At 37.4% G+C, this 16,194-nt stretch overlaps 3 protein-coding genes across 3 annotated transcripts; 1 reads left to right on the plus strand and 2 right to left on the minus strand.

Moving 5' to 3' along the window:
- The first annotated feature begins 1,561 nt into the window (after positions 1 to 1,561).
- Positions 1,562 to 5,043, plus strand: Aven (Apoptosis and caspase activation inhibitor). Its single transcript, XM_073084859.1, has 5 exons — positions 1,562 to 1,670; positions 1,750 to 1,853; positions 2,498 to 2,703; positions 3,274 to 4,075; positions 4,820 to 5,043. The coding sequence occupies exons 1-5, from the start codon at positions 1,648 to 1,650 to the stop codon at positions 4,906 to 4,908; spliced, it is 1,224 nt and encodes a 407-aa protein (XP_072940960.1). The 5' UTR covers positions 1,562 to 1,647; the 3' UTR covers positions 4,909 to 5,043.
- Positions 5,044 to 6,309: 1,266 nt separating this feature from the next.
- Positions 6,310 to 10,048, minus strand: LOC140750941 (uncharacterized). The gene is made up of 4 exons (XM_073084740.1): positions 8,606 to 10,048; positions 8,176 to 8,233; positions 8,009 to 8,047; positions 6,310 to 7,850 (listed from the first exon to the last, which is right to left on the minus strand). Exons 1-4 carry the CDS (start codon positions 9,797 to 9,799, stop codon positions 7,189 to 7,191), a joined length of 1,953 nt encoding a protein of 650 aa, XP_072940841.1. The 5' UTR covers positions 9,800 to 10,048; the 3' UTR covers positions 6,310 to 7,188.
- Positions 10,049 to 13,740: 3,692 nt separating this feature from the next.
- LOC140758031 (uncharacterized) lies at positions 13,741 to 15,446 on the minus strand. The gene is made up of 2 exons (XM_073093990.1): positions 15,164 to 15,446; positions 13,741 to 14,952 (listed from the first exon to the last, which is right to left on the minus strand). Exon 2 carries the CDS (start codon positions 14,926 to 14,928, stop codon positions 13,741 to 13,743), a length of 1,188 nt encoding a protein of 395 aa, XP_072950091.1. The 5' UTR covers positions 14,929 to 14,952; positions 15,164 to 15,446.
- Positions 15,447 to 16,194: the final 748 nt, after the last annotated feature.

Genomic DNA, 16,194 nt, shown 5'->3' on the forward strand with positions numbered 1-16,194 from the left:
AAGTAAGTTAACCATTGTGTATTTTTCTGTTCAAATTAGACGATCTATTTTTTGTTACAAGTATCACTTAAAAACTTATGATGATCCGATAAAATTTTGATATCGTTTTCAAAAATACAAACTAAAACTTTACGAGTATATAAGTAGGAAGGTATCCGATTTGAATTATGTTTAATTATCGCATAGATAATTATAGATATCTCGACGCCTTGTAATTGAAGGAAGTCATTAATTGGCTTAAACGGCTGACAATTCTGTCAGCCATTTAACGACCGCGGAACAATGCCGACATGCGCAGTTAAGTGGTGCAAAAACACAAAATCGAAGAAAAAGTGCGGAGAAATATAGTTTCATTCGTAAATGATCTAAAAGTACATTTTTTAAATATTTTTCAAACACGAAAATAGATGACAGTGACAATTTCAATTGGCAAAACTGGTTACATTTTCTTGTTAGGAGTGAGTAATTCTTCCTAATCTATGACTTATCGATATAATGTATCCATCTTTTTTATATTGAATGAGCTATAAACAATTATGTTTATGGACATTTCAGGGATTAATTTGAAGCTGATCATAGATGCGATAGTCCACGCCAACTGTTAGTTCACTCTGAACTATACCTCTAAATTGACATTTTCCCAAGGGTTCTTTTATAATATAGAAGCAGCAGAAGAGCATTGACATCTGTAATCAACATTAGTTCAATCAATTAATCAAATCTAGTCCTTGGATTAGATATTCCTACCTGAGGTGGGCCATAGACGCGCCGCTATCGATGAGGTTTTAGCTGGAAAACCCCGGATAAGTATGTCTCCCTTACCACACCCGTACCAGAACACAGCACCGCTTAACATTACTGTTTATAGGCACAAATAAAGGCACAATTTTGAAGGTGGTAGAACCCTTTGTGGTTCGACTCCGGCGGCACCACCGCCACACCTATTTCTACCTAATAACAGCAGTTTTAGGCGTGTTCCGTGTTGTGCTGCTGTGTTCCGTTTTGAAGGGTGTGGTAAGGGAGATAGTATGAGATGTATCTCGAGTTATACCCTTAACTCGAGATACAAGAACTCCTTCTCTTACTTACAACCTACATCATTACTAACGTGTCGTAATTACTGTACCTTTAGTAAGAGTTTGGAAATCGAATCGAGCAAATCGAATACCATCAAATCGATAAATCGAATCTCCGTTATATTAATAAAAGTTACCAGGCTTTTATTAGTTCAACCATAGAACAGGGAAACAAGAGTTCAACAGATAAATTTTAGTTCCCTAACAATTCACCAGAGGCGCTGCATGGTGATGTGTATCGCGAACGCGATATAAAGGATTGACGAGATTAAACGGAAAAAGCTCATACTGTAATTAACAATTATAGCAAATAAATTTTGTACTTGTATCAAAAAATATTTATCTAAAGATCTAAAAAATTAAATATAAATAACAGAAACTTTATTATTATGACATTGTCAATTTTCAGCCTTTGTGTGACACAAAGGCTGAAAATTGAAGATTGAAGCGGTGACATAATTGACATTTGACACAAATTGTGTCAAATGTCAATTATGTCACCGCTTCAATTGACGTGACCACACTATTATTGGGAACATCTGTTTTTTTTATTATTTTACAGCTGTTAACCATGCCAGAGGATTCTAAAAAGCAGTAAGTTTATAAGAAAATTATAGTTATTTGCGTTAACATAGGACAATAAGTCTTTAGCAGCGTTTTAATAATATTTCAGACAGAAAGGCAGGAATGATCCTAAAGATCAAAGAAGACGTCGGGGCAGGCAGCCGGCCGGCCCCGTTGAGAAGAAACCTGAGAAACAGCCAGAGGCTCCCAAAGGTACCTTAACGGTGGTTTTATCCCCTTGACAGTCTGTCTTACCTATTAGATTTTTTTATCATTTTCAAATCATTATTTGCCACACTCCAATAAAAGTTATTTTATAAAGTTTCAAATTCTATCTGGAGTTGATTACAGTAAGTAGATTGGAGGTTTGTTACTTGTTGTTATATAAAATAATATAAATTTTATTGGTATCTAGAGAACACTACAAAAACCAGCAGGGCTCATAAATTTGAATATAACATAATATTATAACTGATTTCAGTCTAATGAAATTTACACGTCTACATCTTTGCAAATGTGCATGCAATCCATGTACTGTTAACCGATTCTGTGCGGATGGCACCACAGTTGTGCCACATCCGATACAATTTTGCCACATCCGCACGGAATCGGTTAAGTGGCACTGCCACCTTTGGATATCCATAATTAACACAAAAAAGGACTTCAACACGAATATTGCAAATGTTACAGACTTCTTAATTAATTGAAGGGTATTTTTTGCATCTTTAGAACTACGTACCAATTTAAATATGACATAAATAAAAGTCCTGGATACTTCAATTTTATTTATTACTTTTAGTGATTATTGTACATTTTATATTAATTAAATAATTTAATTTTTGTCTTTGGCATTCCAGAACCTGAGAAACCGGCATACGAGCCTCCAGGCCCAGAATTTTACAGAAACCTAAAAAGGGAAACTGATGAAATCCTGAAAATCACAGAGGAAGCCAGCACAAAATATAAGAAGAAAGAAATTCAAAGTAATTGGGCAAAGTATGAGATGCCAGTGGAGACTTATGAAGATATTGATGAACAAGAGAATATGGGTGCTGATTATGAGGTAAAATAATTATAGTTTAAAAAACAAAAACCATACTAAAATTGCACAAGGAAATTAATCCTGATTCCTAACCATCCTGATGAGGAGAATGGGATAAAATTATTAAAAGCGTGTATTGTCACCAGTTCTTAATAATTGTTCAAAATTTTAAATTAATCAGACCTTTAAAGTGGGTAAAAATGAATTCAAAGATTCCGTTACATACATATATATCAACAACCTAAACTAATACAAAAGTGTTTTAAAAAGTATGATAAAAACTGCACATTTAAATGCTACGTACTATAGTGCATATATTATTATCAGCCCAATTCTAGTCCCTATAAGGTACAATTTCATTTGTTAGTGAAAATTACATGTGAATTGTCAGTTTGATGTATAATTTTAGAAATCATCATGACATAATTTCTTCAGAGTGCATAAAAATAAGATGTAAAACTTAACATAACAATTTTATACTGTTTATACACAAATTTAATTTAATAATTTTTACAGTCATTTTGGTATAGCCTGCTATATTTATTAAACATCATTTTTTGTAAAAAAATACTGCTTTAATTTGTTTTTCAGAAACTGATTGAAGCATCAGTGTCTACCGGAGGCCATTTTCAGTTCAAACATGAAAAGTCCTGGGACACAGAATCAGGTCCTTCATTATATGACAAGTATTTTGATATTAATATGGATCTCCTCACTCTAGCAATCTCCACAATACCATTCTATGAAAGAAATAGTATTGACCAATCTCTTTTTAATGAAAATGACATAGTTTCTATGAATCATAGAGCGACGAAATTTAAGCAGAAATATTATAATGACAAAAAATTCAATACACCTGAATTGGAAGCGCAAGACAAAATTCTGAAAAGTTTAAGTAGTCAAACTGATAAACAAGATATGGTTAAGAATGATGCCAGTAAAGATTTCAAAACTGATGATCATGCTATTAGAGAAAAGCCTTTGGATCTCATTAACACTACATTAGACAAAAACATAGAAAACATTATGAAATTAGAAAAAGAACCAATACCAGCAATTGCTAGTCCTGTTAAAGAAATAAAAGTGACAAAACAAGTGGAAAAAGAAACCAAAGATCTGAAACAAGTAGAAGAAATTGATTTCAGGCCAAATGTTAATAAAACAAGTAGCTTTAGCAGTCCTATAAAAGAAATAAAGGAGTTAAAACAAGTGAAAGAAGTTATTCCCAAAGCAGATGATTATAAAGTAGTGGATGAAAAAGATTTGAAAGATGGTGAAATGTTATTTTCAAATGAGAACAACGAAAATGTGGTTATAAGCAATGAGCCGGAGATTGATTTCACTAAGGTTGATCCTCCGAAACAGGCAGACATAGTTGAACATAAACCTGCAGGTAAGATAAATGATAATTTTATATATGTAATTAAATATTTCTTTTCATAGTTCCAACAGGTCGCCTGTGACCAACATTCTTGGAGATGGTAATATCTCTAAGAAACTCCATTTTGCCCCTAGGGAATCACAGCAGTTAATCATTGTGCTTCTGTGTACAATGATTAGTTAATCATTGTACACAGCAGTTGCTGCTATACTCAAATATCTACTAGATAATGCCTTATATTTTTGTTAGCCCTGTCCAATACACAGGGCAGATTCATCGCCCAAAGTTTCCTGCTAAACTGGAATATACTTTTTTATCTCCAAAAAACAATTGCAATGCATATATATTGTAGAAATTGTTCGTTGTCTAGTCTAGAGGCAAGCAATCCGCGGGCCGGATGTGTTTTTTCGTCAATACATTTCAAAGAGTAATCCCCAATGCAAACCGTGAAACTAGTTATCGCCAAACTGCTATTCAGGTGTAATCATACGATTTGCTACGGCGACGCGATTCATTTCTATATTCAGAGCGAACTAGCAGTTTTACACGGACTATATTTCATGTAGTTACTATGTGGCCTATGATAGCAAAGAGGACCGTTAAAACCTCTGGTCAAGGCCATGGTAATTCAGACAGGTTTAATCTGCTAAAACACAGTAATAGATATATATAATAAATCTTCTAATCTCTTCTTTTTTTATTTTTGTACACACATACTGTTAAGTTCTCTAATAATACTTTTTCCGTTAATTCCAGCTGCTAAAGAAGTGACAACTCCTGTTAATCCTGTTATTCAGTCTCCAGAAGATCTTGAAAAATGGCTAGACGACTTTCTTGATGATTAGATTCTCGAATATGATGTGACATCTACATTAAATAACTTCTATAATAATTAATATGATACCTGTACAACTTATGTAACCATATTTATAAACAGCTTCATAAATAATGAGAAAAATATAATAAAGTAACTGTGCAAATAGCATGTTTTGATTACATATGATGATTGTTATATATACTATTGCATAGTAATGTTCTATTTTTTAATTATTAAATTTGAACCAGATATTAAAAAGATATGTTGACTGTAACAGTAAACTCAGTATTATAAGATTCTTTCCTTCATTCAATTATAACACGCGCGCGCACAATCATACATATTGCAAGAATCTACGATGATTTTATAGATACCTACTTCCTGAATTAAACATATTTTTATTTTATTGACATTATATAAATTGATCATTTTCACATTATTAGAAACTTTTTAAAACATACAAAATTAAAATAATGACAAGAATCATACTAATACGATATTTTTAATACGAGTAATTCTCCAGTCGCTTCGTCTTCAAAAATTGTTTACTAAAGTAAGTACTGTAAAGAAATTTCTTACCCTTAGTTATTTTATATGTATTTTGATAAAACCACTCGAAAAATAGACGTTACACAGTCACAAATAGTTTTGACGGTGGTGCTTCCTACCTACCATCTAACGTTCTACCACCTTCAAACAACGATCTTTGCGCGCAACTTGAAAAGGCCTGGGGCATACTTAAAGACTCTTATAATGCATTGTACTGGTCGGATGGTGTTCTAACCGATTAATAACAGCAAAACATTCGGGGATTCAAACCATGTCGGAGGCTTTATGATATATCCGGTCATTATTTAACGACCGTGTTTCGATGATAACAACCAGGCCCTAAGCTTAACATTCCCTCTCTGAAGCACGGAATCAGGAACTACGATTTTCATTATTAAGCTGTATCGTAGTATACGGCTATAGTCAACGGCTTATTAAATAAAAGTTTGAATTAGTAGAAGTTTGTTTACCCAATTCAGGATCCGTGGCGCCATCTCTTGTCGAGGTTGAATAGACACTGCTCACAAGATAGTGAACACAGATTTAGAATCGAATGTTTTTTTCGACCCTTTCCCTTGGACGCGTGCATAATAATATTTAAATGCTGCATCGCAGGCAGACTGGCCCATCGTTGCTATGAGGACAGATTTATTTTGTAGTGATGAAGTATATTTACATAATAAATAATAATAAAATATTTACATAAAGTAAAATACTTTATTATAAATTTTATCTTTGAATGGGTATGTGAACCAGGTGTTTCAAAAACATTTTTAATTCTCAAGTTACTTAGTAAATAAAAAGTTAGTAGTAGGTACTTTAAATCCAATATGGGTACATACTCCTAATATGAAATAGGTTTCAATATGAAACAACACAATGTTTTACTAGTTTATATAGCCCTTTATTTGACCAGTATTTTAAAGTACATTGAGTAATATTTACAAGATCTGTATTAAAGTAATACTAGATGCTTCAATTTTAAGTTTATAACGGCTTATTTGTAGATATATTGAAGATCTTGAGCCGACCCTGCAATTGTTGGGAAACTGTCAATTCCTGCAAATAAATAGCTTGGTCCGATCATTTAAGTGTCGAAGCGAAGAGTTGAATCTTCAAATCCCTTCCCTCTTGAGTTCCAAGTTGAAGTCAGTTTTCTTGAACAGCTTATGATGGATGGAGAATCTGTTCATCTCAACAAGGTTAAATTCTTACCTCATAATTAAAAAACGAATTATTTAAAACGATTTCTAGTAAATCAACCAATTTTCAATTTTAACTTATTGTTGCTGAAAAAGTAACATTTATGGACAACTTAAAAACGTTAATGTAACATTGATAAGTGGAATAATTAATTAAAAGCACACTGAGTCATCAAGTAAAAACATTTTGAATTGATAAAAACAACAACAACAACTTTTGTGACAATCCAGAAATGATAAAATAAGTAAGTTCTAGAGAAGTCATTCAATTACAATGTGGAAGTGAAAAACATTTTTCAAACTTACACTTGTATATTGGGATTCTACTTTACAATTACCCACCTCACAAAATACATCATACAGTCTAATTACAAAGAAACTTACATATACCTATTTTATCTAAGAGTACCAATATAGAAATTCATGTAGCAGAAAAAATCTCAAAAATTTTATACCAAAGATAGTTCATCTAAAATAATCTTAACTAAAACATTATATATTTTGTGTGACCAAAATTAAAATTTATTTTATTCAGTCACATTTACACAATTATACAATTAATCATAACGATGATAATTGGAAAAAAAATCTTGGTAGTGACGACCAGGTGGTCCTCTGCCGTCGTAGCCGGGTGAGTTGTGGCGGCCATACTGCTGCCCGGGATCCGGTGACTGTTTCAATGTCTTCGCTCGGGCTGCTAGCTGGGAAACCAGTTGTGCAGGTGTTAGATGCGCTATTGACATTGTAGGATTGTTGGAAGCACTGCCGGTTGGATTGAACACAGCCTTGGAACTGATTAGGTCCTGTTCGACGACTTGCGTGTGGACTGACGTGGTGAAATACTCCGGCTCCGTGGACGTGCCGACCCCAAAACATTTAGTAGCGTTCCGAATTTCGCAGACCTCGCATGCATGTTTAGTTGTTTGTACGGCAGCATCCTTTGTATTCTTCTGCATCCTTTTCTTGGGACGATCGATGACCTTGTCCAAACCTACTGCAGCTATGATATTGTCGACTATTTGCTTGTTCTGATGTGCAGTGGCTGATGTGCTCGCTTTCGTGAAATTAAACTCCACCGTTACTTGTCTCTTCAAAGGTGAACAAAACTTAGGCGCTAAACTTTTCTGTTCTATACCAATAGTGCTATGATTTACCAATAAACGAGTAGGTAAAGCTAACTTGTCCAATTCTGTTATGGCTTGATTGCAGCGTTTAATAACTGTAAATATAAAACACCTTTTCACAAAGTATCACTATGAGGCGATCGCGTATTGTATAATAATAAAACAAAATACGAAAATAACGGTATTTTCGTCGACGAAATTTAAAACTTAACATAGATAATACAAAAGCAGAAAGAGGCATAATAATACCCACCTAACAATTTAGCCTGCATGTCTGGTGGATTGGCAACACCTGTAATAACAAATATTAATGATTATTTTTTCAGTTATTTATTAATGTTCAATGTTAGTTTATAAAAAAATTATGAATAAATATAATGCTGATATCCAACCAAATAATCTTAACATATCAATTTATACCTTTGTTTGGTGCAAGTTTCAAATAATCTTCATGCGACAGTGTTCCATCTGCAACCAACTGTAAAACAATTAATTGATGTTACTTTCATGAAATAGACTTAATCATACATACAATACTTGCAATCTTACTAAATAGCCTCATAATAATTACCACAAGTTAACCAGTTACATTCCGAAGACCATTATAGTTTTATCGATATGAACAAAAATATTGACTTTCAAATGAATACCAATTATTAAAAATTTTGTCCAGTAACATGGTTGTACACCTTTACCAAGGCTATAATTAGCGATCAATTGCACAAATTATTCCATCATTACCTTAAAAGTATGTGGTCTATTATTGGCTAGCGAGATTGCAAGCATCATTACAGGACAACCCACATATGGGGACCGGATACAGTAAACATGAAAATAAAAAAATATTTACTTGTGCCAGGGGATCAAATGGAGCCAGCCTTGACTTAGCCGATTCAACCTGCTGACTTGCTGCTGGTGTATTCATTTGCAGAGGTGGTGGGACCATCTGTGGACCTGTATTGAGATTCAAACTAGGGGCTACATTCGGAGCTGGCACAGGTTGTGGCACAGGCACCATACCCGAGGTACCAGGCTGACCTCCATAGTCATAGCTCATAGTGTATCCTGGGTAGGTTTGACCTGGGGGATATGAATATTCTGTATCAACAGGATATTCAACTGCACCAGGTGCCGCATACGGTTGATTCTGTGACCCATGATATGAGTTTACCACATTTGGCTCAAAATTAGGTCGAGATGACTCCTTAGGATAAAGGAAATCATCCCTTCGCCCCAAAGACCGTGACCTAGATCGCCGTGGCCCGTAGTGCCTGCCAGGTGACCGGTCTCGAAACGGCCTGTGAGGGCTGAAGCGGGGCTTCTTCATTCTTCTCGGAGGGCTATACCGCCATTGACGACGTCGTGGAGAGAACCGTCGAAAAGGGCTCCGCCGATGCGGACTCCGCCGGTAGGGGCTGCGTCGATGCGGGCTTCGTCGAGGGCTGCGGTTGTACTGTGGAATTCGTCGGGGACTACGCTCCAACTGCATTCTTCGCGGACTCCTCTGGGGACTGGGGAACTCCCAAACGGGACTCTCTTTTACAGGCTTCTCTTCAATTTTTTCCGCGTTTCGTCTCTGCTCCAAGCTCTTGCGGTTTTCGAAGAAGTCGTCCAGTTCGGTGCCGGGCGGCCTGATGTCGTCGGTGGATTCCAAGTGCTTCGCGAGGTACTCCTTCACCTTAATCTCCTTGTCTTTCCGGATGGCTTCGCTCGTCTTGCTGGGGTCTCGGCGGCTGCCCGGCTGGATGTACGCGTCCAGGCGGCTCGCGCTGTCCGACCGCCGGCGGCTGTACGCATTGTCTTCGTGCTTATCTTCGCTCGGCATCTCTTTACCGTCGATCAATTCCCGAAGATCCTTAACGCCGTCCACCGCTTTGGCATCGATCCGTGGCCGAGAACCGACCCCGTCCTTCCGCGCAGACTGGTCCTCGTCATCCCAGCTATCTATAACACTAAGACCTTGAATAAACTCATCTTTATTAAAATCGTCAAAGAAATCACTAGGAATATCTTCCTCGGATGGGTGTTCTTTTTGATCATCCATAAGGATGTACCTAATAAAAACAAAATGAAAACCAAATTATATATTATATGTAGTTTCAGCTTTTATAACCTAAGTAATTCACTAACAGTCTAACCGTCAATCCATCACTGAACTGAAACTTTATTTTATTTAACCTTAAATTAAACCCACCAAAATACTTAGCATGATTTTAGATAAACAAACGAGTAAAAACAATTTTCATTTTGCACTCCTGTCTTGTCTTTATCTGTCTGTTTACAGCATAGATTAAAAAATTAAAATATTATCGACTGGATAGAGATGTGCTCAGTCAGGTCGACTCGAGTACTTACATAAACTCATGTACCTAATTTAAGCAAATTGTGCAAGTAACAACTTTTATTTTGTTTAGTGAGTGCCCTTTTCTTTTTGCTCTTCGTGCTATTAGATTGTGGTATTACAAAGTACTCAAGTTTCTCATGCTAACTCGAGTACATTGTGAATACTCTGGACTCGAGTGCTAACTCGATTCTATTTCATATGAGTACTAAAGTACTCGAATAGCAAAAATGGCTAACTCGGAACATCATTAATACTGGAGGTACAGTTTTATAAACTTGGTAGAACTTATTACATAATAGTGACGTTTTACCTTACAATAAAACGTTTATTAAACATACTTACCTTCTTCCAAACCTAATAAAACATGAGAGTAGCGTACTTGACTTTCCGAACGTTTCCTATTCGTGGTCTCTGTCTTACCTATCTATCCGTCCCTTTCTAACGGTCCGGCGACCCTCTCTCACCGTGGCAGAGGTTTGCAGGTAGCTGCAATGCCTCTTGCGATCATTGGCTCGCATGTTTTCACCAGGCAGAGTTGGAGTATTAGGTTTGGAAGAAGGTAAGTATGTTTAATAAACGTTTTATTGTAAGGTAAAACGTCACTATTAAACTAACTTGACCGTTCTTCCAAACCTAATAAAACATGAGAGATTTGTTTGTTTTCGCCTGGTGAGAGAGGACGCCAAGGTGATGTCATAATGAAACTATTTTTAGATTTGAACCAAATATAATATATTTCTGTAATTAAATTATATTACAACATAAGTATAATTTTTCCAAGAATAAGTAATCACTGTATATTGATTTCAATCATTAGGAGAAAATAAATTTGTAATCAACGTTTCATTACGGTTGTCTGATGAAGGTTCAACTTCCCGTTGATAGAACTTTATGAAAGTATTAGCAGACCTCCAATTTCCCCTAGCCAATATATCATTAAGAGAAAAGTTTTCAAGCCAATTCTTCGACGCCACTGCTGATCTACAACTTCCAGGGCTCGCATCAATTTTGGCCTCTTTTAAATAACGCTTCACCCAGCCTGATATCACCGTATTTGATGCGGGCTTTGCTTGACCTGCAGTTGTCAGAAATAGACATTCACTCATTGCGGATGAAAGTCTTCTATGTTGCGATAGTTGTATCAAGAGACGAATCCAATGAACGGGGTCCAGAGCCTTATTAGTTGTATTTTTTATGAGCTTCCAGTAAGACTGCCGATGGGTGATCGAATCTGTTTTTGACCCAAAGGTTGGTTTCAAGATTATGTATTCTTCAGATATAATACAATGTTCGGGGGAAATTTTTAATAAAGTTAAATCATGAATACGTCTTCCCGAGCATAAAAGTAAAATAGATGCGGTGTGACATGATGCTTCATATAAGCTTTTAGTGTCTGGGTTTTTCGTTGCCAAGTAATTCGCGAAGGTATCTATATCCCAAATGGGTGGTTTTAAGAGTTTAGGTTTAGCTAAGCTTATAGCTTTTAATACTTGTTTAACAAGGATGTGGGAGCTTAATTTATACCGGTTGTTTGGATCACAGAATGTGGAAACCACAGATTTGTGGACTAGTATGGTGTTTAGGGCGAGCTTGTCTTTCTGATGCAGGTCAGCTAAAAATCGAGCCAGGTCAGATCCAGAGGGCTTGCATTTATTAACATTGTTCTGTTGGGTCCAACTAAGCCATCGATTCCATGCAGGGCGATATGTGTTCAAGGTTGATTGCCGCCAACTAGACGTAAGTAATATTCTTTGCTCTTCAGTCCAATTTTTCAGGTGCTCATCCCACCCCCACATCGCCATATTTCGAGGGTCATCTCTTTCACATTTGGAGGAGGAAGACCTGTGGACACGTCTATCAGAACTCGGTCGAGATTCTTCAAGGTGAACGGGGCTGATAGAGCCCGGTGTTTCAGATCGGGCCTCCAGTATACCTTTTCCCAGCGTGGGGCTACTATAAGATAAATTCCTCGAGCGCGATTGAGGTGAGCCAATATTTTGGGCATTAGATAAGGTGGGGGAAATATCCAAGCCAGACTGAAACTCCAATCGATGCTCAGAGCATCGTAGATACTCGCCTTGTTGTCTCGTCTGTCTAGAGTGCCGTACGTATCCACCACATGAGCTTGTTCCGAGGCAAATAGATCTACCACAGGTGTCCCCCATTTTGCAAATACTCTGTGTGTGATCTCCGGTAGGAGGTGCCACTCTGGTGTCATTTTTTGTCGTGACAACCTGTCCGCATGACCATTGTATTGGCCAGGAATGTGGTAAATCGAGACATGAATCTGGAAATCGTCTAAGATCGCAAACGCCTTGCGTGTTAAATCCATTAATGCTTTGGACTTGGTGCCTCCTTCGTTCCGAATATACGAGACCACTGTCATGTTGTCGCTTTGTATGTGAAGTGCTGTGGATTTCAGGAGTTGACAATGATCGCGAAGTACATTGACTATTGCAATCATCTCCTTCAGGTTGGAATGTAAGGACTTTTCCTCCGAGGTCCATTGGCCCGAGAGAGGTTGGTTGTCCAGCATTGCTCCCCAACCTACGTCGCTCGCGTCGGTCACTAGATGATGCACTGGGGCATGTACGTGTATTTTGGACCGGACCTTGTAGTGCTGAAGCCACCAGCGAAGTTCTGTCATCGTTTCTTTCGAAAGGGGTAAATACCTTGAAGACTTTTTCAAGGTAAGGTTTAGTTGCTCTTGAAGGTAGCGATAGTGCAGACGCCCTCTGGGGACTACAAAACTGGCGAAGTTCAGAGTTCCAACTACTTTTTGTAATTCGACCAGATTTGCCTTCCTTATGTGTAGGAGTTTTGAGACTTGTTTTTCCAATTTGCATGTTGATCTCTGTGGCAGATATTTTTCGTTTTTCCAGGGGTCCCACATTACGCCTAGGAATTCTACAGACCTTCTCGGGGAGGTTATAGATTTTTCTAAACTTAGTGTCCATCCCAGGTTTGTTAGGGTGTGGATTGCCAAGTTGACATGCTCCTTCAAGTGATGGTAGTCTTGGTGAACCAAGAAGAAGTCGTCTAAGTAAATGAGGACACGAATCCCCTGATTGCGAAGCTGTTCGCCGATCCAGTTCGTCATCGCCGCGAAAGACTTTGGTGCTGTGCTTAGCCCGAAGGGCAGACAAGTCATTTGCATTAATTTTCCTTTGTACAACAACCGAAGGAATCTCCTGTGAGCTGCGGCAACCGGGAGATGAAAGTAGGCCTGGTGAATGTCCAATTTTGCCATCCAGTCGTAAGGTTGTAAGAAGTCGGGGGCTCGCTGTACATTTATTAGTCTGAACCTTTCTGGTTGTACGTATTTGTTTAACCGCTTCAGGTTGAAAATGGGTCGCGACGTGCCGTCGCTTTTTGGCCTCAAAAATATGGGTGATATGAAGCTCGGAGAGAGCTCCGCAGGTTCGAGTACCCCTTGTCTGAGCATTTTTGTTATGATGATATCCATCTCTGGAGATGATTGTGTTATTCTGCTGCGAGAGTTGGGTATATATAGCGGGGGTTTGGCCTCGAACGGTATATGATACCCTTTTATCATCTTTAAGATGTGCACTGGTGCTCCCAGGCGTTGCCATTGTTTGTAGTGAAACGTGAGCTGACCGGCAACAAATGTGCTTTGATTGTCAAAATTGTGACCGTTGCCGACTTCCTCGATCCCGGTGGGATAAGGAGGAGCGGGACTGTGGTCCTTTTGAGGACTTGTAGTTATGATGGCCTCTAGAGCTCTTTCCGCTATGAAACGAATTTCGTTTGAACGAACCCCTTGAGGCGTTACCTCTATTGCTCTGGGGCCGACTAGTCGCATTGCCGTGTTGATGCAAGGCTGAGGTAGACGGGCTTGGATCGTTCTGCGGTGCAGGGGTTTTGCGATCCTTATAATTAGGCCAGAAAACATTTTTCATTCCACCGAACTTTTCTATCAAAGCGCTGAATTTGTCCACATCAAACAAATTGTTTATAGTTGGGAGTATTTTACGAAAAGCACTTCTATGGTAAATATCCTTCACAGACGCCAGGGTAGCCTCTCGCCTGCGCTGTATAATTTCGGCCCTATGGCCACACACTATTTGAAGGGTATCGTTATACGCCTTAACGTATTCACCGTTGGTAAATATTTCATTTATTTTATCATAAATCGTGTTGTACGATAATGATGCTCCTTGTTCATTCACCCAAGTCAAAAACGTCGTGAATTCGGCTTGTAAAGCCTCACGTTGCTTCAGAAGAGCGTAAGTGGTTCCTGCAAATGCTTTCTCTAAGGTAGCGTCAGAACGTGATACGTCGTAACGCCTAATCTCGTCATTAGCTTGTAAAGCAGTAAAGCCGGGCGAGCGGACGTACAGCTTCTGTACATCGGCGTATCTGACATTGTTCCACTCTTCTTGGTTGAACCGTTGTATGTCACTTAGTTGCACATACACCGGGTCTGCGGCTGGTATCGAAGGCTCCTGTGTTTTGGTGCCCAAAGTCCAGGTGAGTTCAACAGGTTTCCCCGTAGGAGAAGGACCCGCCTCATCAATTAAATCGTCGCTACAATTAAGATCAACGTAGTCGCATTGATCATTATAACTACAACATTGTTGTGGGTAGTTATTGGAGTTAGAGCTATTAATTTGATTTTTAAGCATATTGATTTCCCTGAATAATTTGTCATATTTACGATCGCGGCGTCGTTTAGCTTTTGACTTACCTCTTGAACTAGATTCCGAACTTGTTGTGTCGGAATCAGAGGTACTAGTTTCCTGTTCCTTCCGTTTTCTAGGAGATTTCTGCGCACCCTGTGCAGTACTTATGCAGTTAGATCCCTCCATAGTTATTCCAAAACTACAAGAAAACTGAAAATAAGCATTTAGAATCGAATGGTAACACCATTTTATTGAAATACACTTTGTTAAAATTGCTATAATAATATTAATTATTGGAGGGTAGATTATAACAACACATTAATAATCCTTTAACTGATATTAATGCAAAGACCACTGTAAAGTATTGTGGTAATAAGGCATACCACAAACTTAGAAATTAAAAAATATTTAAAAAACTCACCACAAGATATATTCCGTAATAATCACTGTATTTTAATATTAAGTAACTGAACACTATAATCTCTTATATCTTGGGGCTACGTCCGTTTTAGATCGAAAGTCAAGACGCCAATGATCGCAAGAGGCATTGCAGCTACCTGCAAACCTCTGCCACGGTGAGAGAGGGTCGCCGGACCGTTAGAAAGGGACGGATAGATAGGTAAGACAGAGACCACGAATAGGAAACGTTCGGAAAGTCAAGTACGCTACTCTCATGTTTTATTAGGTTTGGAAGAACGGTCAAGTTAGTTTAATAAGATTTCATTTCACAAAAGATTCTATATATATCTATATGTTTTTAGCATATTTTATTGAATACAATATAGTTGACTTTTAATATATTGATGCTCTTATAATAAAGATTTAAATAAAATGAATTCATTATTTAAAAGCAGATAATAATTATAATTTTGATTTTTAATTGTATTGATATAATCGATTTTATTTTCGATTGAATTAATATATCCTACAGTGACATCGAGCGTGTGACAGTATTCGGAATCTGTGTCTATTTTTTATATTTTATAATAACTTGTTGTTATGTTTTATAATTTACCCAGATCCCTATAAGTCAGGTGTACTATGTTATATTGTTCTGAGGTATTCCGAAGAAAAATTTTGTCAGCCCATAGACTATAGATATTAGATAGATTAAAAAATCATAAAGGAATACTAAAAACGAATTTAAATACATCTGAGATAAGTAAAGTGTTTAGTAGGACTGTCGATTCATTCCGAAAAAGTTCGATTCTTGAATCTATTTGAATTGAAGTCTGATAAATCGATTCACATAAAAATTGAGGCCCAAAGAATCGATTGTCTAAAGATCAATCTTCGATTTATTCAGGGGTGAAGTTAGCGGAAAAAAGGTCGACAGGACCAAACAGTCACTGAAATACATATTCGTCAAAAAAATGTCTATAACACATTCGATCAACTCCAAAAAGTGAATGAATTTCGATTTTCTTGGATGAAATATCGATTAACTGAATC

The sequence above is a fragment of the Epargyreus clarus genome, unplaced genomic scaffold, assembly GCF_041222505.1.
Source record: "Epargyreus clarus isolate Ecla_fem2 unplaced genomic scaffold, WU_Ecla_fem_2.2 ptg000001l, whole genome shotgun sequence".
In the NCBI taxonomy this organism is placed as follows: Eukaryota; Metazoa; Arthropoda; class Insecta; order Lepidoptera; family Hesperiidae; genus Epargyreus; species Epargyreus clarus.